The sequence below is a fragment of the Ambystoma mexicanum genome, chromosome 6p (genome assembly GCF_040938575.1).
Source record: "Ambystoma mexicanum isolate Mex_15411 chromosome 6p, UKY_AmexF1_1, whole genome shotgun sequence".
NCBI classification, from domain to species: domain Eukaryota; kingdom Metazoa; phylum Chordata; class Amphibia; order Caudata; family Ambystomatidae; genus Ambystoma; species Ambystoma mexicanum.
In genome coordinates this window covers 612,930,703-612,958,311 of record NC_090935.1, presented here as the reverse complement: position 1 = coordinate 612,958,311, position 27,609 = coordinate 612,930,703, and the positions used below count along the sequence as shown (strand labels likewise).

General features: G+C 47.5%; 1 protein-coding gene across 6 annotated transcripts in view; it reads left to right on the top strand.

Annotated features, from left to right (window-relative positions):
* Positions 1–27,609, top strand: part of POLK (DNA polymerase kappa) — a 1,714,815-nt gene that overhangs the window by 1,539,310 nt on the left and 147,896 nt on the right. For 5 of the 6 annotated variants that reach the window (XR_011280653.1, XM_069627465.1, XM_069627464.1 and 2 more), the window contains one exon: positions 3,159–4,133. Coding sequence is in view for 5 of the 6 variants with exons in the window: in XM_069627465.1 (XP_069483566.1) it covers positions 3,159–4,133 (975 nt within the window). In the remaining variant the exon portion in view is untranslated. The remainder of the gene's footprint in view (positions 1–3,158; positions 4,134–27,609) is intronic. The other variant, XM_069627467.1, reaches the window with a different exon arrangement.

The following is a 27,609-nucleotide window of genomic DNA, read 5'->3' as shown; positions in this document are numbered from 1 at the left end:
CTACCACAGTCTCCTCCTACCTCCTAGGCCCTCTGCTCTGCACTGGCCACCCACTTTTCCTCCAAAACTGGAGACATCCTGTCCTCTCTGCCATCTGCCCTCCCACCCCACTCCTTCTCTCGCCTCTCTTGACCCCCCTCGATCTCCCATACTCTCTTCTTTCTCTCCCATGGAACCAGACGAGATCTCTAGAGTTGTCCGCTCTATGAAAGTCTCCTCTAGACAGGTGCTCCCCTGCTCCTCCAGAACCATGAAGGACAACATTGCCTCGCTCGCTCCAGCCTTGGTTGACCTCTGCAACCACCCATTTGCCACTGGCTTCTTCCCTCAACCCCTTACACAGTTTCTTGTGCACCCTCTCCTAAAAAAGCCATCTGCTGACCCTTCTTGCCCAGCTAACTATCGCCCATCTCTAGCACCCCTTTTTTGGGCAAACTCATGGAGAAGCTAGTCATCCCCCAACTGACCCACCACTCTGGAATGGCTGGCTACCTCCATAACCACCAGTCTGGTTTCAGGGTTGCCAGAGGGACAGAAGCTGCTCTCCTGAACACCTGTGAAGACCTACTCTCTAACCTGGACTCTAACACTCCCTCTGTTCTGATCCTCCTGTGTCTTTCTTCTGCTTTTGACACAGTCAACCACTCCATCATCTAAACCGTCTCCATGATACCCAAGGCATTACGGACTGGGCACTGGTGTGGGTTACCACCTTCCTTTGAAACAGACCTTCCCAAGTGCTGATGGTTCCTTTTCTCTCCTCCACCTCACTCTTTGCCTGTGGCGTCCCCAGGGCTCTATCCTTTCGCCATGGCTCTTCAGCATCTACCTGGCCACGCTGGCCCATCTGATCTCCACTTTCTCCCCTCATTTCCAGTGTTACGCAGACGACACACAGCTCTCTTTCAAGCTGCCTTCCCCTACCTCCTCCTCCCTCAAACCAACCTGCTATTCAGGAATGGGGCTCTGCCAATGATCTCTGCCTTAATGCCAGTAAGACAGAGATCCTTCTCATTGGGACGCCTGGTCCTTGTTTCCCCTCACTCCGTGGGTCCTCCCACCGACCCCACTTGTGAGGCAAAAAACCTTGGGATAATTTTTTACTCCTCTCTCTTTTTCTCTCCACACATCATGGACTTTCTCAAGAAGTCCAATTTTCAGTTGCCTCTCATCAGGGGCATTCTACCTTTCCTCACCTTCCCCCAGAAGCTCAACGTCTCCAGAGCCCTGGTTCTCTCAGGCTAGGTTACTGCAACAGCCTCTTGCTCAACCTGCCTCTTTCCTCCCTTCGCCCCCATAAACTAATCCAGAATAGGATTGCAAGACTTATCCTTGGCCTTCAGCCCAGGACTGCATCTCTCCAGCCCTAAAATCTCTCCACTGGCTCCCGGTAACCACAAGGGTCAAATTCACCCATCACTTGCACGCCCCTACCCTTGGTGGTACCCCACCCCTGCAGTTCTCCCTCTACCTCCTGCCCCTTGCACTTATCACATTGTCATGCACTTGCACGGTAGGATTGCCACAAGGCCAATATAACCGTTTTTGTTGTTCTACTTTTTAATTCCCATGTACCCCCCCCCCCCCATCATGTCTTGTGGCGCCTGGAAACAACTGTGTATTGGTACCATACAAATGTCAAATAAATAAATAGAGTGGTATGCTTGGTAGGAGAGTGAACCAGGCGGAAATCACACAACAGTGCCAGCCCGGGACTTGCAACCAAATAAGAGGTTAGATTAAGAGGTTCTGGGACCCTGAAGGAAAGCGTAGCAAAGCAGAAAGAGTGGTACTCTGCTCTTTTCTTAAGCATCCTCCCTTTTATCTAAAATTCACCTGTATATCCGAGGAAGCCACTTGATCCTTTCCGTCTTTCTGTGTTGTTTGTTTTTTCGTATGTTAGTTCGCGCACATCATCCCTCAGGTATCAGGTGCGCGTTATAAATATTAAACATAAACATGTTTGGCAGGAGAGTGAACACGGCGGAAACCACACAACAGTGCGAGTCTGGGACCCGAACCCAAATAAGAGGGTCTCGGACTCTGATTGAAAGCAAGGCAAATAAGGAGAATCGTATACTTGGGGCTCAGAAGCCCTTAAGGAATCGACATAAGATAAGGAGTACTCTAAGGGAAAGGAGCACAACCCTAGCATTTGGAACCTAGTATTTTCTGAACATTATTCTGCATCACCTTTTATTACCAGTGAGACTAGGAACTTTTCTGTTGGTTGAAAACACAAAGAGCACTTTTTACTTTGAGAAGAGATCATCCTTGCACAGTTGTGTTAGATTATTAGTGTTAAGGATAGAAGTAGTTTTTGGGACACAACAGTGACAGACTTTTTAGTTTTGGACTTCCTGCCAATTTCACTAGTTTTCTTTGAGGCAGGGAAACCCCCCTTAGCTTTAGGGATAGAGAGGTATTTCCCCATCTTTTTTTGTTAATAAAGATGTAAACCCCAAAACATGCCACCATTGTGTCTGAGCCTTATTTCTGCACCCTCACACCTCCAAAAATAATTGGTGACCTCAAGCCTTTTTTTTTTTTTTAAACTGTTGCATTATCTGTGTCTTTTCTTAGCAGCCTTAAGCTATCTTTACAACTCCCTGATTCCATTAGAGACTTTCTCCTCCCCAGACCATTAGGTGATCTTCCTAACCTGTGGTAGGGATACTGTACTCCAGTGCTGTTTATAGACTAGCGTTATTGCCCAGCCCAGATGTGTCACATGTAGATGTTCATGCATGCACTTTCCGAACATTTTGCTAAATCTCCACCTGCATTACTTTCTGTACAGCACTCTGACACCCATTTTGCGTCTGATCTACGCTATATAAAACTTACAAAAATAAATATATGTGCCCTCTTAAAGGTGGAGACATTCAGTTGTTTTTAATATTAATGAAGAATCCAGGATCCAGAACCATTGTTCGAAGCAGGTAATGTTTACATACCTCACTGTAACCTGCATCCTTTTGCTGCTTGCCTTACCCCCTGGCTGACACTTAAAAGGATATCATATTTTGCAAATTATTTTTGAAGACCTGGATATTTTAAGTTTAATAGAGATTCAGTTGTGTATTGTACTTCAGACTACTTCCAAATGTAGTATTGTAATTGTGAAATGCATCTTACTCTGCCCATTTTATGTTTAGGTGTTCGGGTGTCAGGGTTCCTCAGTGAAGAAGAAAAGAAGCATCACCAAATAAGTATTATCAATTTCCTGAAGGTTCAAAATGCAGAGAGCACCCTCCTCCTTTCCCTGCCACAGAAAACATCTCCAACTCAGTCCATACAACCTCTGGCAGTAGAATGCCCCGGTGAGAGCTTCTTCAACAAAAAACGTGCTGCAAAAGAAAACAATGATTTGGTGCATCCCCAAAATGTGGTCACTGATGATAAGAAATGGCAGTTGTTAAGAACACCAGTAGCTGATATCGCAATTATGGAGCCTCCCATGTTAAGTGATTATTGTGAAGGCCAGAACCTCACTTGCCCTGTTTGCTTTCAGAAACAAGATACCAACAACCTGGAAGTCTTTAACAGACATATTGACAAGTGCCTTAGTTCAGAAGCATTAATTGGTGATGATGGCGCAGAGGTAACTGTCACGAATAACAAACGGGCACCCTTCTTTAATGACTTTGTAGTTGAAGACTCTTGCCTTATTTCACCCATGGATAAAAACATCTTAGCAGTTCTTCAAAAGGAGAACATGTTTATGCCGCAGGATTCCCCACAAATAAGTAGCTCCCACAACTCTGTAATAACAAATCCTAAGCAAGCCACTGGTAAAACAAAAGAGGAGGATAACACTGTTTCAGACATCACTAATACTAATTCCATTCTTATTCTGCAGAATGTGCATACAATAGAGGCCCCCTTAGCCAAGGAAGAAGGTTTTGAAAGTACTGTGGTCCCAAAGGAAGCATGGCAGTCCTGTCCAGCTCCCCTGTCAAACAATATGGATCTGATTTGTCCTGTTTGCAATTTGGGCCAAGAGACAACAGACCTCACTTTATTCAATAATCATGTGGATGTGTGCTTAAACAAAGGAATCATACAGGAGTTAAAGAAGGAGAGAACTTGTTCTTTGAGCAACAATAACACCGAACAAGCACCGTCTTCTGGTAAGTGTCCCAATCATATTTCTCTTCTGAGGCTGAATGCTTTTTCCCTCACTGTATGTTCTTCTTGACTAGTTATCTGACAGTGTTTATGTTGATTGCGTTGAGTTGAGTGTCTTGACAACATGAACGGGCCTATACTAAATAACCTATTGCCAATCTTTACTGCTAAGTACAAATAGTGTGGGGATGTTCTCGAAAAAGAAAGAAGTGTTCACAAAAATAAGTCGGGATGCTTAGGCCGTTGGCCTCCCTTCCCCACGTTTTAAGCACCGGACAAGGCGGTTCACTCGAGCATATCACTCTCTCTGGCTTCTTCGGACACAGTTCTTTTACCAACATCAGGGTCTTCTATGCCCAAGTCTCTTAAGTTATCAAAAGTCTCTTGACTCAGAGGACCCGATGTATTAAAACAAACAAAATGTTCCTTTGCAAGTATTCAATTAGGGTGATTGACTCTTCACCCCGGATCCCCCTCAGCTGGCACAGTGACCCCTTTTGTACCACAATCTTCCCCCGGGATCCTCCTCAGCCGGCCTCAGATCCCTTTCTCCAATGCATATAGAATATCTTTTCTCGGTTGACTCAAGGTTCACCCCGGACCTCCCTCAGCCAGGCTCAGATCCCTTTTCACAATTAGTCTCCCTCAGCCGGGCTCGACCAATTGCAGTTCGTACCATCTATCGATGACTTTTTAATGTACACATGGTTTTGCTTGACCTGTTGCAGGACCACTTTGATGTCACAGTTCACAATTTTACACTCTCAGTTGGATACCCACCAGAGACCTTCGAATGAGCACCCACGTGACGCCGGGCCACTCTGTTCAATCACAAAGTTCAATTACTTCTTTGGTTCCAATTATACTCTCATCGCTCATCGCCCTCGCCTCACACACACTATTCTCTTTGACGATTTCTTCATTCAATGTTGCCGCTTGCAACCTTGGTTCTAACACACACTGTCTGCTATCCGTCACCCCGGCTGTGCTGACTTTACTGGAGCAGCTTGTTGTAGGAGCCAATGACAATACCACAGCAGCAATCACTCCTCCCTGCCTCGGCTATCGATGCGGGCGAGCCCTGGGTACCTTTGACACACAATGCACCTTTCTTTTGCTTTAATTCCCAGTCTTATGTTTCTCATTCTTGATGGCTCGTGAAAGTAGCAGTCTTCCTCTGAAAAGGCCAAGGGTAATTCCCTCCTTGCAACCCTTTCTGGTCTTGCCATCTTTCTCCTCGTATTAAACTGCCGTCTCAGAACTGCTGCTTCCTTGTGTGTTTTGCCTTGCTCCAAATGTGCTTTCGTGCTCAGCCTTTTATCCTTGTGAGGAAGTGTGATGGAAGTCAGGTGTGTGTAATTATCATTAATTGCCTGGCTCTGCCTGACCCTTGTGTTAGGACATGTCAGGTATACGGCTCGGGTGTTAGTCTGTTTTCTCTCAAAGTGAGCTGTCCGTGAGAAAGTGTTTGTGTCGGAAAAGTGGTGGGGGTTGAGTTTCTAGGTATCTTACCTGGTAGGATGGGGAAGAAGTTTTACTGGGAAGTGGATACCGCTTCTCACCCTCTGGTGTCCCACTTCCACTCCCAGAGAAACCACCACCCCCCCATCCAGGTGATCTTCCCGCACTGGTCCACCACCAGGAACTGGATCCAAAAGCGATGGCTGCGTCCTGGCCACCTGGATGACAGATTCCTGTGGACTGGTGGGTGAGACACCTTCGGGTTTCTCACATGAACCATACGTACTTGCATGTTGTTTGTGCATATTTTGGAAGGGTATTCCACAATAAATGTAGACACTGTGTGTTCATCTCTATGTTGGATTTCTTGCATGACCAAAGATAACATACATGTCATTTTAAATTGCTGATTAGTCAGGTTTTTTAATTGCCAATTTAAAGGTTCCATAATTCTCTGTTTGTTCCGGGGTGAACTGGCACACACTGCGTTGACCACTTGGGAAATGCTTCTTAGGTGATTGGAAGTTAAAATATGGGTACTTGTTGTGTGGAATGATTTGCATGTACCACCCGATCTTTTAGGTTCTATCCATGTTTTAATGCAAAAGTTGGCTTGGGTAGTGTGCTGTCACAGATTTTCAAGATATTCCAATTTCTTCTGATTAGTTGTTTTAATTTAGAAGTTGTATAGTGATATCAAATTTCATGAGCATGATTTCAAGCCATCTGAGTAATAGGGATCATCAATCATAGCATTTTCTCACTGTCCCACCCGTTGGGTCACTGTGTGCTAACAACTCAATTTGATTATATATTTTTACTAATTAACATTTACTTCTCCAGCAAGTGGTCTGGCATGGATTCACATGCTCATGAATATTCCCAGTCGTCATGCTGGGAATCCTCAGTAAAAGAAAAAACTGTTTCACTTTCACTTACAACTGTATTTCTCCTTTAAACCAATCACTGTCCTCTGGGTCATACTGCCCCATCCAATGACAGTCCTCTCCCTAAGCCCCTCCTCTGGCAGCCATCTTCAGATTTGTTAAGCACGTAAACTGGCAGTATGACCAAGAAGAGCCGCAGAGAGGACGGAGGGGGGGCTCGAATGTGAATCCATGCCAGACCCATGCTGGAGAATAAACTTACAGGTAAGTAACATGGTCCTCCTCCATGGAGTCTGGCATGGATTCACATGCTCATGAATAACAAATACATAGCAGTATAACATTACACAACCACGGGAGGTGGCAAGGCTCAACAGAAGCCATCAACTCTTACCTCTGGAACAGACTCACCTCAAGCGAACAGGTTGCGTAACACTGCTTGGTCTACTCTGGACTCAGAGACGTTTTTATGGGAGGGCAAAAGGGGCACTTGCCCAGGGCGTTTCAGTGTTGGGAGTCCTTGAGTTTGCTCTGCGAGCTACTTCTATGTTCTGTTGTGTTTCAGATGGAAAAAGGTTATTTTTTTGTTCCAAAAGAGCCTGTGTGCTCTCTTCTCTATCTGGCGACAGCAGGGATCCGTTGTTGGTGAATTTCAGCACCCCTCAAGGCCGAAGATCAGCAAAGTTTCCAGAAGGCCATCGGGCCTACTTTGCGCCCTCCGACCATGATGGAGGAGAAGAAGGAAGGAAGATCCGTCTTCAAGTTCTGCACCAAGTGCGGACTACGGAATGTGCTTGTTGAAGACAAGCACCTGCAATGCCTCTACTGCCTGCATCCAGACCACATGGAATGAGAATGTGAGATATGACTCGGTTTCTCCAAGAAGACGACGAAGGATAGGCACAGTAAAAGGGTGGCATGGCTGAACGCCAAGGCCTCTGCCCCGTGCTCTGAGCAGGGTCATGCCTCACCCAGGACCGGCTGGTCCGAGCAGCGGTCTTCTAAGTCCTTTGAGGCCAGCTCATCCGTGGGATCCCAAGACAAGGCCAAGAACTGCAAGTTCGGGTCCACTGGGGTTGCCACGGAAGCAGGTCCCACGGTGGACAGTGCACGATCGCCATCACCCTCCGCCTCCATTGCCAGCCGGCAATCAAGCTCCTCCTCGAAAAGGAAATCGTCCAACCCGGCTGAACTGCGGGAGAAGCCATAGAAACCGTGGACGGAGGGAGAAGAAGGCCGATCTACCCAGCAAGGTGTCATGGTCATGAAGTCAGGGGCACAGGCATGCAGAGGTCGCATGCACAGGAGACCTGGGTGGGCACTGTCCTGGCACCTTTGGTACCAGGCTCATGAATAAAAGTAAACAAGAACATCCATTTGACACCAAAAAGCTTTTATTGTGGACAGAGTACTTCAGATGCATTAACCTTGAACATGCCATCCATTAATCAGCCCCAAGTGTATTCTTGGGTGTGGCTGCTAATGGATTGCCTTTGCACGTGCTCACTCTCTAGGAGTGGCAAGGTGTGGCTGGTAAGCCCACCCTAATGGGCGTGCCCACGATCTCAGCTATATAAGCTGCCCCAATCCTCAAGACAGACACTTTGCGTTATTCTGCACTTGCAAGCAGCGTAACGCTCACCGTCGCCTGAGGTCAAACTTACCTTTGAAGATCCTGCTTCCTGGACATCCTGCTTCCTGTCAGCATACTTACCAACTGGGGAAGCTGTTCTTACCGGTACATCTCTTTGGCGAACCAAGTATTCATCTTTAAACTTTACGGAACGCCGATATCTTCATATTGGCACTGCAGCACGACATGCTCCATCGTCGACAGCAGCGCCTACAAGGAAAAACAGAAGACAAGGTTAGACATTGAAAAAACTTTCAGTTTAAGGTTGCGCTTTGCCATACTTCGTGCTTTCCTTAAACCATCACTTACCTGCTGTCGAACATTGCGGTAGCATCCATCTTCCATCCGGCCGCGTCTCGCGTCTCACAGCTGCATTGAGGCCACATTTCCATCTAAGGGAAGAAAACGGAAGAGAGACATTATTGCGGGCATAAATAGGAGCAACATATAAAGACATTAAACAGAATGAACAGCATCACAAGAGCTCAAGAAAGACTTACCAATCATAAGGAGAAGCATAGTCGCAGCTGGACTGGACTAATCCTTATCAGGGATCAGTGAAAGAACTAGATACCATTTAACGCGCCCCTGTCAGAAGTAGCAGGACAGAGAGCTTATCTTACATAATTCACAGGTGAGCTTTATGGGCCGGTGTATGCTCACAGAAACCGTACTTTGGGGTGAAGGGTTTGAGAGGTACAACAATCACAGATTGGCGCACTCACACACTCTTATCTCCACGCAGGAGCAGTATCACCATGTACCACCGCTCACAGCTTTTCTACTGAGGGAGAGGCCTGAAGGGGGTGATTCAAGTTCAGGGAGGGCTGCAACCGTGCCCCAACTCCTCCGCAGAGACCAGATGAGCGTAACACAAGGCCCAATTGGCACAGGATAATACTTTGTTGACGATAGTGTTGGTGGCGGCTGCTCTCACGAAGGCTACGGGGGCTGACCCTTTGTACAGAAGGTATCCCTGCCCCAGAGGCTCGAAACCGCTGCAGTGACTTTGGCAAAGTCTAATGGCACGACGGAGAAGGGGACACCATCTCAGAACCGGTTCCGGCCCCTGAAGGTGGAAAAAGGGGGGGCAAGGAGGCCCGGATCAGTCCCAGGCCGTGGCCCAAACCATGGAAGATTTGTCCCCGGACGAGGAGGACCTGGAGTCCTTGCACACGGTCCACGAGGACGTGGAAGAGGATGACGACGCAGGGCCTAGTGTTCCGATCACACCAGCTCAGCCAAGGGATGTCTCTCTGGATATCCTGTCGACCCTCCACACCTTAGTTTCAGAGATCCAGAAGAGGATGCCGCTGGTCCCGGTTCCAATGGGCCACCAGGCCCCCGATCATTCCACAGCAAAGAAGAGGAAGCGTCATCCGACGCCCCCATTTCAGCCTCAACATCTGCATTGGGCCCCCTCTGCCCCAGCAGACCAAGACATGGGTATGGGGACAGATACGCCCACATCGGACGACGATATCGTCGCAGCGGGCGGCGGGTCTCTGCAGCCTCGGGCGTCCCCATCGGATGACGTGGGGTCATTACATTCCATGATCGCCAGAGGCTACGAGCTATTCCAGCTTGTGCCTGAAGAAACCAGGAAGGGGGGTTTCTTGTACCAGAGGCGCAATGCCAATACATGGCAGTGCCCCTTCTGGACGATGTGTGGGAGGAGGGCATGGCCCTCTTGAAGGACCCTTGCACGGCTCTGGCGAAACGGGATAGGTCGGAGAAGTAGTACTGGGTTCCAGAATCCACACCCAAGTGCCCGAGGTCGCAATTATCGCCTTATTAGGTGGTTTCAGTGGCCGCGTGGAAACTGTCGGCTAACCCGTCCCATTCGCCTTCAGTCCCTCCGGACAGCGAGGGGAAGAAGATGGGTGTCATGGGAAGGAAGGTGATTTATACAGCGGCGTCCACCATCACGGTGGCCAGCACACTGATGATCCTAGCCAGGTACGACAGGAAGGTGTGGCACAAGCTGGGTCCAATTTTGGAGTTCCTCCCCGATGACAAGAAGATGGAGGCAATCGCTCTCTTCCGGGAAGGGGAGTTAGTGTCGGATCACGCTATCACAGTGGCGCTGGACATTGCCGACACAGGGTTCCGGCAGATGGGGAATGGTATCTGCCTTCATCGCCAAGGCTGGATGAAGGCCACGAATTACTGTCAGGAGGTCCAAGCGAAGGTACTGGACATGCCTTTCCACAGAGATAACCTTTTTGTGAAGGTAGTCGACGAGTCCCTAAAGGCCATCAAGGCAGATACAGAGACGGCACGTTCCCTGGGCACCCTCCAGCAACACCGCTCTTCTTTTCAGAGGAAAGTCGAACAGGTCTTCAAAAGGTTTCTCCTGATTGTACCGTCAGCCTTCCAGATCCACGACTCAGGAAGCCTACAGAGGCCGTTCCCAGTCCTATGGTTGCAGAGGACAGCATCGCCATCACACGCAGTGCAGGAGCCCAGTGCCGAAGCAAAACTGAACCGATCAGGACATCAGGTCCCACCCGTGCACCCCAGTGAGAGGCCAGCTGACGAGGTTCGTCAGCGAGTGAGAAAAGATCACCACCAACAGATGGGTGCTGGACGCTGTCACCCAAGGACATACCCTGAAGTTTCAACGCAGGTGTCTGATGATCCCTCCGGTGGCCCGTCAGGAGCAATACATCCCTCAGCTCTTGGAGGAGGTACGGGCCGTGCTGTGAAAAGGGGCGATAGAGCTAGTCCCCCAGCGACTCCGGAGCCCCGGAGTCTATTTCAGATACTTTTTGGTCAGAAAGAAGAATGATGGGTGGAGGCCCATTCTAGACCTGCGACGTCTGAACAAATACTTCAAGTCCCAAAACTTCAGGATGGTCACGTTGCAACACGTGCTCGGCCAACTGGAAAAAGGAGACTTCTTGACGTTGCTGGACCTGGAGGACGCCTACTTCCACATCCCCATTAACAGGAAACACCGAATGTTTCTATGCTTCATAGTGCAGGGACAGCACTAGCAGTTCAATGCCCCACCTTTCGGCTTGAAGTCAGCCCCCAGAGTTTTTACAAAGTGCCTGGCGCCGGTGGCGGCCCTTCTACATCTGCGGGGTATACACGTATAACCATACCTCAATGACTGGTTCATAATCCAGGCCTGCTTGCGAGAGTTGGCCGTCGGACACACGGAGGTGACAATCCAGCTGCTGACGGATCTGGGATTCTCCATCAACTATCCAAAGTCCTGCTTGACACCATCGCAGAACGCACTATTCCTAGGAGCCCGACTCAATATCCTCCCTGGCGCCACCCTCGGATGAGAGGGTAGCGGCCATTCAAGGGAAGGTGCAACAGCTGTTGTCGATGAAGACCGACACGGTGTGAACCATCAAGTCGTTGCTCGGCCTAATATCGTCTTGCATCTACCTTATCCGACTCTGCAGCTTACAGATGCAACCTCTTGAGGATTTCCTGGATGCTCGCTGAATACAGGAGTCCAGAAGCTTCACAGACAAGATCCCGCTCGACAAGGAGTAGGGTGGTGGGGCGTCCGCTCCAACATCACCCGGGGCACAGGGTTTCAAAACCCCCATACCAGTAGAGGGTCACCACGGACGCTTCCCTGGAAGGCTGGAGAGCCCACATAGGGCATCTGCACGCCAGAGGCCTGTGGCTGCCGGAGGAGAAGGATCTCCATATCAACATCCTGGAGCTACGGGCAGTGTTCTGGGCTCTCAAGCCATTCCTCCTGTCTCTGAAGGGCAAGGTGGTGAGGATCTTCATGGACCACACCACCACAATGTTCTACATCAGGAAACAGGGGGTCACTCGATCCCCAGCGCTCTCCAAGGAAGCACGGAATTTGTGGCGCTGGGCCGTCAGACAAGAGATGTTGCTCTTCACCTAGCGGGAGTCAAGAACACCACCCTCAGCAGTGAATTGCGCTCCTACCACGAGTGGGAACTTCGGCAGGACCAGGTGGGCCATATGTGTTCGTCAAGTGGGGAAGGCCCCAGATCGATCTGTTTGCGACTGTGGCAAACTCCAAATGCCAGAGGTTTGCCAGCAGATTCCACCAATGGAGGAGTCTGGGGGATGTGTTCTCCTTTCTGTGGGAAGGCCTGTTTCTGTACGTGTTTCCTCCATTGCCTCCCCAGCTACGAATCATCAACCGACTCAGACAGTGCAAATGCAGGATGAGACTCATCGCCCAGGCGTTGCCGAGGCAGATTTGGCACCTAGGACCTTCTCAGCCTGTCGGCGACGCCTCTGGTCAAGCTGCCAGTGGTTCTGGATCTTCTCACCAGAGAAGGAGGCTCAATCCTTCACCATGGCCCGGGATCGCTGAACCTGAGGACTTGGCACCTGCAGCCCTAAAGTTTGGATGCTATGAGTTGCCTGCGGACTGTAGGGAGGTCCTTGCTAAGGCCAGGGCGTTGTCGACTTTGAAGTGCTACGGTCACAAGTGAAAGCGTTTCGCTACATTGTGCCGGTCTCAAAAGATTACCTTTCTGAGGGTCACGGCCCCGCAGATTCTTCCATACTTGCTATCCCTGGCCAAGGCCAGACTGGCGCACGGCTTTATCAAGACACACCTGGCGTCTATCTCCCACTACACCAGGTCTGCAGGAAGATCTTCACCTGGTCTCACTGACTTGTCAAGGAGTTCCTCAAAGGACTGTTTTAATCTTTTCCGCCGGTGACGGCTCTTGCCCCGGCGTGGGAACTCAACGTGGTACTGACGAGGCTCATGGGGGGCCCCTTTCGAGCCTGAGCATCAAGCCCTTCTCAAGTTCCTTCTGTTGAAAACGGCTTCCTTGCGAGCATCATCTCTGCCAGGAGGGAAGGTGAGATCCAGGCCCTATCCTGAAAACATTCTTCGTCACCGCTGAAAGGGCCTTGCACCTGCTGGACGTTCTTGTACCCTAAAGTTCTACGTGACACACACAAAGAGTTTTCGTAATACTTCTCAACTGTTCGTGAACTTTGGTCCTGTGAACCATGGGAGGGCCTTGCCCAAAGCTTCCACCTCAAGGAGGCTCTCCGGCTGCATCGAGCACTGTTATCGGTGGGCGAACTGACCACTGCCCGGCCGTCCGAGAGCCCACTCCACCAGAGCGATTGCTGCGACGACAGCGTTCCTGTCTGGTGTGCCCCTGCTGGACATCTGCAGGGCGGCTCTGTGGAGGTCCACGCACACCTTCACAAGATTCTACTGCGTCGACAGGGATTCCAGGGAGGAGTTCAGACAGGTACATCTTAAGTCTTTTTGGGGCCCTGGGCATGGACATCTTTGGGGCCCTCCTCCACCAAACCAAAGGAATTAAGTGATCAAGAATATCTGCCGGCTACCCCCACCCCCCCACCGTGATCATAACCTATAGGTTGATATGCTGCCTCGCAGCATTCAAAATAAGCATGTTTACTCCCTTTAAGTCCCCTTACCCTCTCCATTCTTGCTCTAATCAGAATGATAAACAAGTAGCATTTGAAGGCCAACATTAGCAATCTACAACGAGGTTACTTCTCTTCTAGTATATAAAAAGGATACTATAATCAATAGCATCCGGGAAGGTATGCAGCCTGTAGTATTAATGCAGGACTGTATGTAAAAGGTACATGTAACCCAGAATAGGCAGAGAACTCACTTTAGCTGCCTCAGAGAATGCAAAAGTGCTCAAGCATGGATAGAGTAGACTAATTGAAAGGAAGGAGAACGCTACACATAGCATAGCATGGATAGTGAATGCAGATCAGAAGCTACCAGGAAGGTGCCTCTATCCAGACAGACTGAGATTAGAAGTGGGACATAGTTTTCAAATAGTGTTGCCATTAGAGATCAAGGGAACACGTGCCTGTGGTGTGCAGTATATCAATGCTCACTATTATTGTGGAAGCAACCCTATAGCCAGTGAAACCATGAGTGTGGTTTTTATGAAGATCATACCCTGAGAAGGAAATCACTCTGAAGGGCTGATAATTTTGAAAGGTTTAGGGACTGGGAATTCTGAGAGATTAGGCAATAAAAGAGATGCCCAGGATCACACATTGCTTATGGGGTGAAGCTGGGATTTGGGCCAACTATGCAATTTCTGCATTTGAACACTTTCTTTTCCAGCTCTTACCATGTACTAAAACAATCTCTTTTTATAAAACTGACTTGCAAAGTACACAAATCACATTTCGAAACCTGACAATTTTTAAAACCAAAATATTATAGAAAGGTGTTATGCAAAATGGGAATGATTCTAGATTCATTCTTTCCATCATCAAGGGAAGTATATACGTATCAGCATACCAAGCAATGTGATTTCACAGATTTAATCTAGGTATGTCTTTTGTACTTTGAAGCTTTAAATACTTCCAAAACAATGGCTTGTGAAATTGTCATTCATAAATGTGCAGAAAAACCTTTGACTTTTATACAAAAAGCAAAACATTTTTTGTCAAACGAGCAGACCTTAAAATATGCTTGCCCAAAACCTACAACATCTGGTCCGCTCTCTCCTGTCCACCCCTTCCACTCAAAAGGCCTACATAAGAAGAAATATAAAGTAATGAGCTAAACGTTGCCACCAGCATGCAGGAAGGCAAACCTCACAGAAGACAGCACAGTAATGCAAGAGATATTATATGATTTCACCAGGATCACTGTATCGTCTGCTGGCAAAGCCAGGATACAAGCATGAACACTTTGGTTCCACAGTCTTGAATTTGGATACTTATTCACCTCTTGGACTAATAGTTTATGCTCATCTTTGGAGGGGATTGCCTAGGTTTGAGAATGCTCCATCTGAACAAACCAATTTCTAGACCTTCACCATACGAATGACATGTTAGTTTTTATAGCAACCCCTAGCTGGTGCAGGAACATTTCTGATAATAGACCTGTTATGCTGCAAAACCAAGTGCATATGCAGGTATGTTTATAAACCTCAGATATAGGAAAGGTTCAGCCAGCCTGGCTGGAATGTGCTCTTCTAATCTTTCATATGAACACATATCTCTGCAATGAGTGCTTAACACACTGAGCTAAGTTTGGATCCATTGTGGCACTCAATTTATCAATATGGATTTCAACATTGGCTATTGCACATGATCAACATAATTCCCACAAGAAGGAAAGAATGCTACAGAAGTTGTGCCGTACGGAACTCACAAACTATGTATTCCACAGCGCACACAGAAAGCATTATATGATTAATTGATCAAGACAGAATGTACTTGTCAAAACAGACAGGCAATAGGTTTAGCACCTCGGCAGCATGCCATAACATCTTCTGGCGTGTGCTATTTTAGTCTGGTGAACAATGGAATCTTACTTTAGATCAGGCAGCCTGGTGGGGCCCCCCTCCAAGGTGGGGGCCCTGGGCAAGTGCCCCTTTTGCCCTCCCTTAAAAACGTCTCTGAGTCCAGAGTAGACCAAGCAGTGTTACGTAACCTGTTCGCTTGAGGTGAGTCTGTTCCAGAGGTAAGAGTTGATGGCTTCTGTTGAGCCTTGCCACCTCCCGTGGTTGTGTAATGTTATACTGCTATGTATTTGTTATTCATGAGCATGTGAATCCATGCCAGACCCCATGGAGAAGGACCACGTTACTTACCTGTAAGTTTGTTCTCCAGCATGGGTCTGGCATGGATTCACATTCGAGCCCCCCCCTCTGTCCTATCTGCGGCTCTTCTTGGTCATACTGCCAGTTTACGTGCTTAACAAATCTGAAGGTGACTGCCAAAGTAGGGGCTTAGGGAGAGGACTGTCATTGGATGGGGCAGTATGACCCAGAGGACAGTTATTAGTTTAAAGGAGAAATCCAGTTTGTAAGTGAAAGTGAAACTGTTTTTTCTTTTACTGAGGATTCCCAGCCTGACAACGGGGAATATTCATGAGCCTGTGAATCCATGCCAGAACCATGCTGGAGAACAATAGTTACAGGTAAGTAGCTTGTTCCTTCTTACCATCTATCTTTCCAAATATGGAGCCTAATCTGTCCAGCCCTCCTTTTTTTGTTTACCCTTTTCTCCAGAACATTCTGTGACTCAGCACCTTAGGTTTCTTTAAAACAAAATGTAAATACCCATCAACTATGTTTGGAAGGAAAATTCTAGAGATAGGGCAAAGGAGTTTTTACATGGTTAGTATGTTCCTGGTATGGCATGTAATAAGTATTTAGGCCATTTATTTTTTATTTAGAAGCTGCTCTTTGGGCCTACTCTTATGTCCTAATTTGCGGGGGTTGATCAGGGTGCATCCCCAAGTCTCAGGAACCACAATCAAAACTTTGTTTTGACCTTGTCAGTCTGGGCTTCTGGGATGGCTGTCGTTCAAAGGGTTAAGTAATGTTTTATGCAAATTACACATCCAGTATGTGCACACTTCGCAGCGTCTTTGTTCTGGAACTCCTAGCAGCTCTCTCCCAAACCTTAGTGAACTGCTTCACTGAACTGTTGCTGAGCCACTGATGATGCTAAACTAGAAGTGAACTACTCTATTGATATTACCAAGCCAGTGACAATTTTGAGGTGCTAATAATACCAAGCCAACAGTAAGCAGCTAATAATAATGTGCCATTGAAGATGCTGGGCCACTGAAGATGGCTAAAGACTGATAATACCAAGTTTGTTTGTTTGTTTGTTTGTTTGTTTTATTTCTAATGCGCTCCAGACCCATAGGTAGAAGGGCGCAGCAGGTAGGATAATGCGAAGCTTACATCGTTACAGAATATACAGGATACAGTGAAAGTTATACATATTATACAAGATACAGTAATGGATATTATAGATATTATGCAAGTTATACAAATTATACAGGATACAGTAATAGTATACAAATGTGCAGAACCATCGTCGTGCAAGTCGATGAGTTCCATAGAGGATGGTACGCATAATGTCGTAAGACAGAGGAGAGGTCGAAATGTCGTAAGACATGTCGTAAAACAGAGGAGAGGGACCAGTGTCAGGTCTGAGAATACTATAAACCTATGTCTAGTGGTCGTTGGAGATAAGATATTGGATGGCATTCCTTCTGAATAGTGGGTACGGCTGATCTGCTCTTAGATTGTTAGGTAATAGATTCCAGGTTTTGGCCGCCTTCACAGGGAAACTATTCCCACCGACCGTGGTTAGTTTAAATCTAGGTACTACCAGAACAGTTAGTATTAGTAGCTCTCATTGGTCTGATGGAGGTTTTTTTTTTGTATTTTGTTCGTGAGGTAGCTTGGGGCAGCGTTGTTAAGAGCTTTGTGTGTCAAGGAGATCATTTTTAATTGAATTTTGTGGTTTGTAGATAGCCATTTGTGTTGACGTCCAATGGTGGAAATGTGTGCCCTTTTATTTATGCCCAGTGCGGCTCGCAAAGCATTGTTTTGGAGTGTTTGTAGTTTCTGGATGGTTGATTTGTTGGCGCCACTGTAAAGGGCATTACAGTAGTCGATCCTGGAGACGATAAGTGCTCTAGCCAAGATCATGCAACTGTTGTTAGAGAGGAAAGGCTTGCCTGCTCTTATCAGTTTGCAGGTGTAGGCGGTGGTGGAAGCCAAGGATTTAAGTTGTTTATCGAATGATAGTGTGGAATCCAAGTAGAAACCGAGGGTTTTTCCTTCCTTGGAGACCCTGATAAGGTTTCCATCAATATTGAAGGAAGAGAATTCCTGACTTAATTTTTTGGTGTTCATATGTGTTCCCAAGATTATCAACTCGGTCTTGTAGTCGTTCAAGCACAGGCCATGTGTGGCCATCCATGCTTGAACAATGAGATATACCCTGTTCACCGATTCCGAGTCCTTCCTATGATCCCCAGAAAGCGGGAGGAGAATCTGTGTATCATCTGCATAGTTAGTGTAGGTGATACCCAGAAGGTCCAGATCATCGAACAAGGGTTTGGTGAAGATGTTGTATAGGGTAGGCGAGACACAGGAACCCTGGCGAACGCCACATGATATCGGGGTAGGGTCAGCTGCGGCCGAAGGGGAAAATACTCTCATAGTTCTTTCGCTTAGGAAAGATTCTAGCCACTTGATGGCCTCAGGAGAGAAGTGGGCAGCAGAATCCAGGTGTTTACAGAGTACCTTGTGATCGACCAAGTCGAATGCTGCTGAGAGATCAAGTAGGAGCAGGAGTGCTGTTCCTCCTCCATCTCTCAGCTCATCGACCTGAGTCTTTAAATCAATCAAGGCGGTTTCCGTTCCATGAAGTGGACGGAAACCAGATTGTCTTGCTTCTAGAAGCTTATACAAGTCAAGGTGTTTTTGTATCTGAATATAGGCGGCTTTGTCCAGTATTTTGAGGAGGAATGGCACAGTGGTAATAGGGCGATAGTTGGTTGGGATGAGTGGGTCTAAGGTCTGTTTTTTGAGAAGTGGGAGCACCCAGGAATGTTTTAAGTTGGCTGGGATAGTGCCTGATGTGAAGGAGGCATTGATTAATTTAGAAATAAATGGTGAGAGGTCTCTGGCAGCGTCTTTTATTAACTGTGCTGGGCAGGTATCGCCCTTGCAGTTAGATGGTTTGAGTGAAAGAATGATTTTTTCTCCTTCTAGTGGGGAGGTTTTTGAAAAGTGAAATTTGTTGTTTGCCTCTGGTGGGATGCTATGTGTAGAGGTGTTAGGGGAGTGCTGAAGATTGAGCATATCTTTTTTTGTTGTATTTTGGTTTGAAGTGTATTGATTTTATTTGCTAGCGCATTTTGAATGTCTGTGCACCAGGTCTTATCCTTGGTGACTAAGTCTGGTGTGACTATTGGTGACTCTAGTTCTTTCAGTATGGTGAAGAGTTCTCTCATGTTGAATTAGAGTTAGTGATACGTTCATCATAGGAGTTCTTTTTGGCAAGGTTCACTTCTTTTTTAAAGTGAGAGGAGATAGAGGATAATTTTGCTTTATTTTCGATAGAGGGACATAGTCTCCAGGAATTTTCACTTTTTCTTTTTAGGAGTCATAAATCTCTTAATTGGGGCGTGAACCATTTGTTAAGGTGTGCTTTAGGTTTGCTTTTTCTAAGTTTGAGCGGGGCGATTTTGTCCAGTGTGCTGAGCATAATCTTGTTATATTCTTCAACTAGAGTACTGGGGTCTAGATTGTCAGATAGAGCGTTTAGCGTGGGTAGGATGGCGGGGATGACTTTTTCCGCTATAATGCATTTTTTGTTTCTGGTTAGACAAGGTGGTGCTAGCAATGGGACCGTCGGAGAGGGTCTGGCTGTAGATAGGTTAAAAGTGACGAGAGAGTGATCTGTCCATGATTGAGGAGAGATGGAGGTGATGGAGGCTGTGCAGTTGTAATCTGCTATCCAGTCTAGTGTTCGCCTTTTGGAGTGAGTGGGTCTGTTAACTTTCTGAGATAGGCCTGATGCATTGATGGTATTGGCTATGTCTGAGGCTTGTTTGTCCATAGGGTCATTAAAGCCAAGGTTAAAATCTCCTAATAATAGAAGCTGGGAGGTGGGTTTAAGGTTGTTGGTAATTAGGCTATGCAAGTCCTCGTCAAAGGTGCCGAGAGGACCTGGGGGTCTATAAATTAAGTGGATGGTGAGGGTTTGTATATTATTTATCTGGAATTTAACCAAGATATTTTCACAAGATTGTAAGATTTGAGGAGGGGATGTTCTGAGAGAGAGGCTCAATTTGGAGATGATGGCAATTCCACCACCTCGTGTACCATCCCTATCTTGTCTTGTTATGGTGTAGCCTTCTGGAATGGCTAGCATTAACGATGGTCCGGCTGCGTTATGTAGCCAGGTCTCGGTTACTGCCATGAAGTCCAGGTTGTGTTCTGTAATGAGGTCGGCTATGTCAAGGGCATGGGCGACAAGGGATCTCACGTTAAGGAGTGCTCCTTTGAGTACTAGCGTCTCTTTAGGCATGTTTGCTTGGCTAAGGGTAGTTAAGTTGGTGTCTGAGGTCTTGAGCTTTTGTTTTTTGATTGTAGTGACATTTGTTGTTACCGTCTGGTGTGGTTTTTGTAGGTAATTTGTTTTTAGGTTGTTTGGTGGTAAGGTTCTTCTAGGTGGTTCATAAAGTTGTGTGAGTCTTGCGCGAAGTTTAAGATTTCTGTCTAGTAAGGTGCATGGGAGGGAGGTGAAGGTTTCACCTCTGGCACTAATATTATTTGGTGGAGAGTTGGTAGGGTTATTAGTCACTATGTTGGGCAGCATATGTGGGATCAGGTCTGATACCGAGGCAGGAGATGCCGTGAGGATTTGGGTCATGGTGATAAAACTTAGAGTAACAGCTATAATGCTGTAGTGCAATAATGGATGCAGCATTTTTCAATGAGTTCAGATATGTGCACGTGGGTGCTTACGACTATAGGCAGGATAGGGCGTTCACTATCAAGGCACAAATGGTCATTCAGTGTCAAGGAGCATGTGGGCATTCAGTAGCGAGGCACACATAGGCTAGGTGGGGCATTCACTAGCAAGGTGTAACGCTCACCTGACTCCCACGGAGGCGCTGGACTGGTTCGCGCTGCTGTGACCTCTTCAAAGGTGATGCGCAGGGTTCGGAAGACGGACTGGACCGGGCCCCCAAATCTGGCTTGTCTGGCTCGCAGAAGTATCCTTCTGTAGGCGAAAATAGGGGATTAACTGTCTGCGGGGTAATGCAATCAGCCTCCCACTTTCCCCTCTCACCCTCCTCGAAACCCTTCTGTGATTCCTCGTAGCGTCTCATCTTAGGGTCTGGAAGGACGAGCTCTCCATCCTGCTTCTGATGCAGGGGCACGTTGGTATCCAGTTACTTCATTGGATTTTCGGATTGGTGAGAACCAAACTTGCTTGGCTTCCAGGTAAGTTTTTTGATAAGAGGTTCCCCTTGTGTCCATGCATTAATGTACTAATGCAAGTGTCTTTTTCCCCATAGGGGCTGGGGTATGGAATGCTGGGGAACAGGCACCGACCCGAGATGAGAGGTGAAATCCTTGTAGAAATCAGGTAAGTCTTTAATGAGCGTTTTTTGGTAATGTCTTTTCATTCGCTCATTAACGCTGATGTCTTTTTTTTCCCTTTAGGGGCCGGGGTCCGGAAATGCCAGGATGTGGCGCGGACCCGAAATGAAGAGGGAATGAATCAACAGGTAAGTCTTAACATGGAGAATGAGCTTTCCTTATTCCCTTCTCTCTCTTACCTTTTGTTCTGGTCTTTTTCTCCCTAGGCGCTGAGGCGTGACTGCGAATCCGGATGATCGCTGCTGAACATGGAGGCGCCCTGTAAAGGTGAGTGGAATGCGGCGCTGCATCGATCGACGCGATGAGCTTTTAAATAAAAGTCTTCCTTTTCAGGATTGTCGGCGAGATGTCTCCGGGATGCGGATTTAGCAGGTAAGGACTTTTCCTTCTTCTGTTCTCTTCTTCTCTTCCTTTGCAGGTGATCCAGGATGCTGGCAGGCGTGGCAGAAGTCAGGATGCAGGAGCAGACACGGTGAGCGTCCAGCTGCTAGATGCAGAACAACGCAAAGCACGTGTGGCTGTTCGGGTGGGGTTTAAATAGCCTTGGAAGAAGTTCCAGGTATGTATCCTTCCTCCAATCAGGTATGTATCCTTCCCCGACCACGCCCGGATGGTAAATTAGTCCCACAGGTAAAGTAGTTCCTTTCAGGCCTCAAGGAGGCCGGGATCCTGCAGCATGGTCTGCATCAGGTAAGTGCACCCAAGCATTTCCATAATGAGCCTGGCGCCTAAGGCGCCAGGACTGATGTCTTTTATGAGCCTGGCGCCATAGGCGCCAGGACACTGTCCAAAGGGCCCCTATATGGGGTTGCTGGGTCCTTCCTTGGGGACTGGATGTCCGCTTTCGGGGACGCAGGGCTTGAACCGGCTCCCCGGGAGCAGGCATCATGACAGCACTCCCCCCCAAGGCCCCTCCCAAGGTTGTTCCCTCCGGGGGTTTTGGTTTGTCGGGGAAGAGTCGGTGGAATTTCCTGACTAATCGAGGTGCATGCACATGGTCGCTGGGTTCCCACGACCTCTCCTGAGGTCCGTTCCCCTTCCAATCAATTAGGTAGAACAGTTTTGACCTAAACATTTTTGAGTCTAAAATGTTCTTCACTTCGAATTCAGGCTCCCCATCTATTAGAATAGGCTCTGGAGGTTTGAGTAGTCGGGTTCCGGGTACCACTGGTTTCAGAAGTGACACATGAAAAACAGGGTGAATTTGCATACTAGTTGGTAAATCAAGTTTAACAGCCACTGGGTTAATTATTGCCGTAATAGAATAAGGTCCCAGATATTTTGGGTTAAAAGTTTGAGGCCCTTTGAGTGATAAATGTCTGGTAGCTAACCACACTTGATCCCCAATCTGATACGGAGGTGCTTCACTCCGATGTAGATCAGCATTCTCCTTGTATTTTCTCTTGGCTTGTTGTAAATGCGTAGTTGCCTCTTTGAAGGCTTGGGTAATTGTAGAATGCAGATGTTCTACTGCAGGCATTCCGAGGTTCTGAGATGAGTCAAGGTTTGAGGTTCGAGGGTGATGCCCAAACAAAGTATAAAAAGGACTGTGGCCAGTTCCAGAGTGTACCGAATTATTATATGCGTATTCGGCTATCCAAAGAATGTCTTTCCAGTTGCTTTCAGATTGCTGTAACATACACCGTAAGTATTGCTCAAGGGTCTGATTTGTCCTCTCGGTCTGACCATCGGTCTGAAGGTGGTGACTGGTCGATAATCTTACGTCGATCTGCGCCATTTGACAACATTTGCGCCAGAAGTGGGAAATGAATTGGCTTCCCCGGTCAGAGATTAGTATAGATGGTAATCCATGTATCCGAACAATATTTTCGAGGAATTCTTTGGCTAGGACAGAAGCTGAAGGTAAACCTTTCAAAGGAATAAAGTGGGCCATTTTGGAAAACAAATCCACAATTACCAGAATAGTATTGTACCCCGAACAAGGAGGCAGGTCCGTAATAAAATTCATTGATAGGGTGTGCCAGGGTGATGGCGGTATGTATAGACGTTGAAGGAGACCGGCTGGTCTTTTCTTTTGATTTTTATTTTGGGCGCAAACACCACAGGACATCACAAAAGATTTAACATCTTTTCGCCAAGAGGGCCACCAAAATTGTCGTTTCACCTTTTCCTCTGTCTTGGCAATACCGGGGTGTCCCTCTATTAATGCATCATGATAACCGGAAATAACTAGCTCGTGTAATTCCTTATGTGGCAGGAATAAGCGTCCTTGGAAATAAGGTAAACCATTATCTATGGTAAAGTCTGATCCCTTTTGTATCCAATCCTGTAAGGTTGTAGGGTCCAGGAGTTGTTTCACTCTGGCTTGAATGTCTTCAAGCGTCTGTAACAAAGTCATGCCTAGAATCCTCTGTTCGGGAATTATTGGTACAGGTTCTGAGTTTGTATCAGATTCTCCCATTCCAATTCGGGATAAGGCGTCTGCTTTGCCGTTCTTGCAGCCAGGTCGATAGGTAATCACGAAATCAAATACAGCGAAAAACAAAGCCCATCGGAGCTGCCGTGATGACTGAGCCTTGGCGGTTTTCAAATACTGTAAATTCCGGTGATCAGTGATCACTGTGATGGTATGTCGAGCGCCAAGCAGATAATGCCTCCAGGCTTTAAAAGCGGACTTAATGGCTAACAGTTCTTTGTCCGTGATTGCATAATTAACCTCGGGTGCCGAGAATTTTCTGGACCAAAATGCTACGGGATGCAGTTGGTTGGTTTCGGGATCTCTTTGGGACAGGACAGCTCCCATGGCTAGGCTGGATGCGTCAGTCTCGACGACATAAGGGAGATCTGGACGCGGGTGTTTCAATATAGGTGCGGAGGTAAACTTAGCTTTTAAATCCTGAAAGGCCTGCTCGGCTTCTTCAGACCATTCAAAACGTTTATTTTTCCTCAAGAGTGCAGTAATGGGTTGTACCACGCGTGAAAATTCCGGGATAAACCTGCAATAGAAATTGGCAAAGCCGAGCATGCTTTGAACCCCTTTTACAGAGCTAGGTGATGGCCATTTGAGGATGGCATCCACTTTTCTTGAGTGCATTCGGACTCCTTTGGGTGTCAGGATGAAACCTAGAAACTCGACTTCTGTGGTATGGAAAACACATTTCTCCAATTTAGCAAATAGTTTGTGTTGGCACAGTTTTTCAAGTACTGCCCTGACGTGTTTTCTTTGATCAGATTCCGAAGAGGAGTACACCAGAATGTCATCGATATATACGACAACACAAACATCGATGAGTTCCCGAAGGACATCATTCATGAAGTATTGGAAGGCAGCCGGCGCATTACACAATCCGAAAGGCATCACCTGGTACTCGAATAATCCGTATTTAGTACGGAAGGCAGTTTTCCATTCGTCGCCTTCTTTAACTCGTACCAGATGATAAGCCCCCCGGAGATCTAACTTGGTGTATATGCAAGCGTCCTTCACCTGGTCAAGGAGTTCAGGGATCAGAGGCAGAGGATAACGGTTTTTAACCGTTATCTGGTTCAATGCGCGGTAATCGATACAAGTTCTAAGGTCGCCTTCTTTTTTGGGCACGAAGAACAAAGCCGAGGATGCCGGGGACTTTGACGGGCGAATAAAACCATTAGCTAGGTATTGATCCAAATATTGTCTCAAATGCAGATTCTCAGGTTCGGTAATGGCATAAATCCTGCTACAAGGGGGTTGTGCACCGGGCACCAGATCGATTTGGCAATCGTACGATCTGTGAGGAGGTAACGTGTTGGCCTGTTCCTTTTGGAAGACGTCCTGAAAGTCTTGGTATTCCGGAGGTAGTTGCATGGAGGCAGAGGTTACAGATGCTAGATTAATCTTCAGGTTTTCTGGGTAGCAGGTTTGTGTACAATCCGGGAAGGTTATTCTCTTAGCTCGCCAATCAATTCGAGGATTATGTGTCTCTAACCAAGGGATTCCAAGAAAAACCTGAAACTGTGGAGCCTTGATTACATCAAACACAACACCCTCCCGATGGCCGTCGGGACCAATAAGAGTCACCTCAGTAGTGGAATGTGTTACCGGTCCAGAGGCAATTTCAGTTCCATCGACTGTGGTGATGACATCTTTGCTGGTTTTAGGACGGAGAGGGAGGTTAATCCTAGAGACCAATTCACGATCCACATAGTTTCCAATAGCCCCACTATCGATGTATGCCTTTATTGCATGCAACCGCTTAGGCTGTTCTGGATCTACGAGAACCATTGGCACAATGAAATGCGAGGTCTGAGAGTTAGTTTTCAAGCTCGGCAAGCGGACCCCTACACTTGTCGGGCGGAGTCATTTCCCGAAACAGAGTCTTCATGGTTTTTATCAGCGGCTCCTACCACCTTTCGGGGCGGTTTTGCCGGGCAATCTCGTAGAAAGTGTCCTGAATTCCCACAATAAAGACATAATTTTAACTGCCGCCTCCTTTCACGTTCCTTTTGAGTTAAGGGTCCTTTAACCCCTCCAATTTGCATAGGCTCAGAGACATCAACTCCCTTGGGATTAGCATGGGTCTTGACCAACACCCGGGTCTCAAACCTGGACCGATCTGCTTTTCTGTTTTGAAGTCTGTGATCCAATTGGACCACTAAGTCTATATACTCTGTGCATTCTTGGGGCGGGTTTACAACTTGGGCCAAGACATCTTTAAGTTCTCCGCGTAGGCCTCGATAAAACAACGTGACTCTTTTATCCTCTGGCCATCCCGTTTCCACAATTAGTCTATTAAAGGTTGCAATAATAGGATAGGAGGTCCTGATTGCCCTGTCGCACGGATAAAAGTTCATCACCCAGAGCCTGCCCCTGAGAGTGTCGAGCAAATAACCTTTCCATGCTTGCTTGAAACCTTTGAAAATCACGGAGAATCGGGTCATCTTGAGTAACCAGTGGAACTGACCAATCGGCAGCGCAGCCGCTGAGATATGACAATACAAAGGCTACCTTGGTCTGATCATTAGGGAAGGCCCCAGGTCTGCATAGGAAGGGCAAACGACACTGATTCATGAATACGGCGAATCGTTTGGGGTCCCCAGCAAAGCGTTTGGGTGGGGCCAGCGGCATGTTTCCAGGTAGATTAATCTGCACAGGGTTACTGGAAACCACAGGAGCGGGTTCCCTCCGGAACCGGGTAGAGGAGTTTGCCCAGCTTGACCTTGCAAAAGCTGTCTGGCCAGGTCATCAGTTCTTTCCTTTGATATTATTAATTCCCTCCTGAGGGCATTAGTCTCTTGACCAGCAGCATGTACTTCGGCCCGTAATTCCCCCAGTAATTGGGCCAACTGATCAGTCTCAGAACTTTCCATAGCGCCTGGGTGGGAATTTGTAGGAAGGCTTCGCGTTCTGTAACGCTCACCTGACTCCCACGGAGGCGCTGGCCTGGTTCGCGCTGCTGTGACCTCTTCAAAGGTGATGCGCAGGGTTCGGAAGACGGACTGGACCGGGCCCCCAAATCTGGCTTGTCTGGCTCGCAGAAGTATCCTTCTGTAGGCGAAAATAGGGGATTAACTGTCTGCGGGGTAATGCAATCAGCCTCCCACTTTCCCCTCTCACCCTCCTCGAAACCCTTCTGTTATTTCTCACCTTAGGGTCTGGAAGGACGAGCTCTCCATCCTGCTTCTGATGCAGGGGCGAGTTGGTATCCAGTTACTTCACTGGATTTTCGGATTGGTGAGAACCAAACTTGCTTGGCTTCCAGGTAAGTTTTTTGATAAGAGGTTCCCCTTGTATCCATGCATTAATGTACTAATGCTAGTGTCTTTTTCCCCATAGGGGCCGGGGTACGGAATGCCGGGGAACAGGCACCGACCCGAGATGAGAGGTGAAATCCTTGTAGAAATCAGGTAAGTCTTTAATGAGCGTTTTTGGTAATGTCTTTTCATTCGCTCATTAACGCTGATGTCTTTTTTTTCCCCTTAGGGGCCGGGGTCCGGAAATGCCAGGATGCGGCGCGGACCCGAAATGAAGAATGAATCAACAGGTAAGTCTTAACATGGAGAATTAGCTTTCCTTATTCCCTTCTCTCTCTTACCTTTTGTTCTGGTCTTTTTCTCCCTAGGCGCTGAGGCGTGACTGCGAATCCGAATGATCGCTGCTGAACATGAAGGCGCCCTGTAAAGGTGAGTGGAATGTGGCGCTGCAGCGATCGACGCGATGAGCTTTTAAATAAAAGTCTTCCTTTTCAGTATTGTCGGCGAGATGTCTCCGGGATGCGGATTTTAGCAGGTAAGGACTTTTCCTTCTTCTGTTCTCTTCATCTCTTCCTTTGCAGGTGATCCAGGATGCTGGCAGGCGTGGCAGAAGTCAGGATGCAGGAGCAGACACGGTGAGCGTCCAGCTGCTAGATGCAGAACAACGCGAAGCACGTGTGGCTGTTCGGGTGGGGTTTAAATAGCCTTGGAAGAAGGTCCAGGTATGTATCCTTCCTCCAATCAGGTATGTATCCTTCCCCGACCACGCCCGGATGGTAAATTAGTCCCACAGGTAAAGTAGTTCCTTTCAGGCCTCAAGGAGGCCGGGATCCTCCAGCATGGTCTGCATCAGGTAAGTGCACCCAAGCATTTCCATAATGAGCCTGGCGCCAGG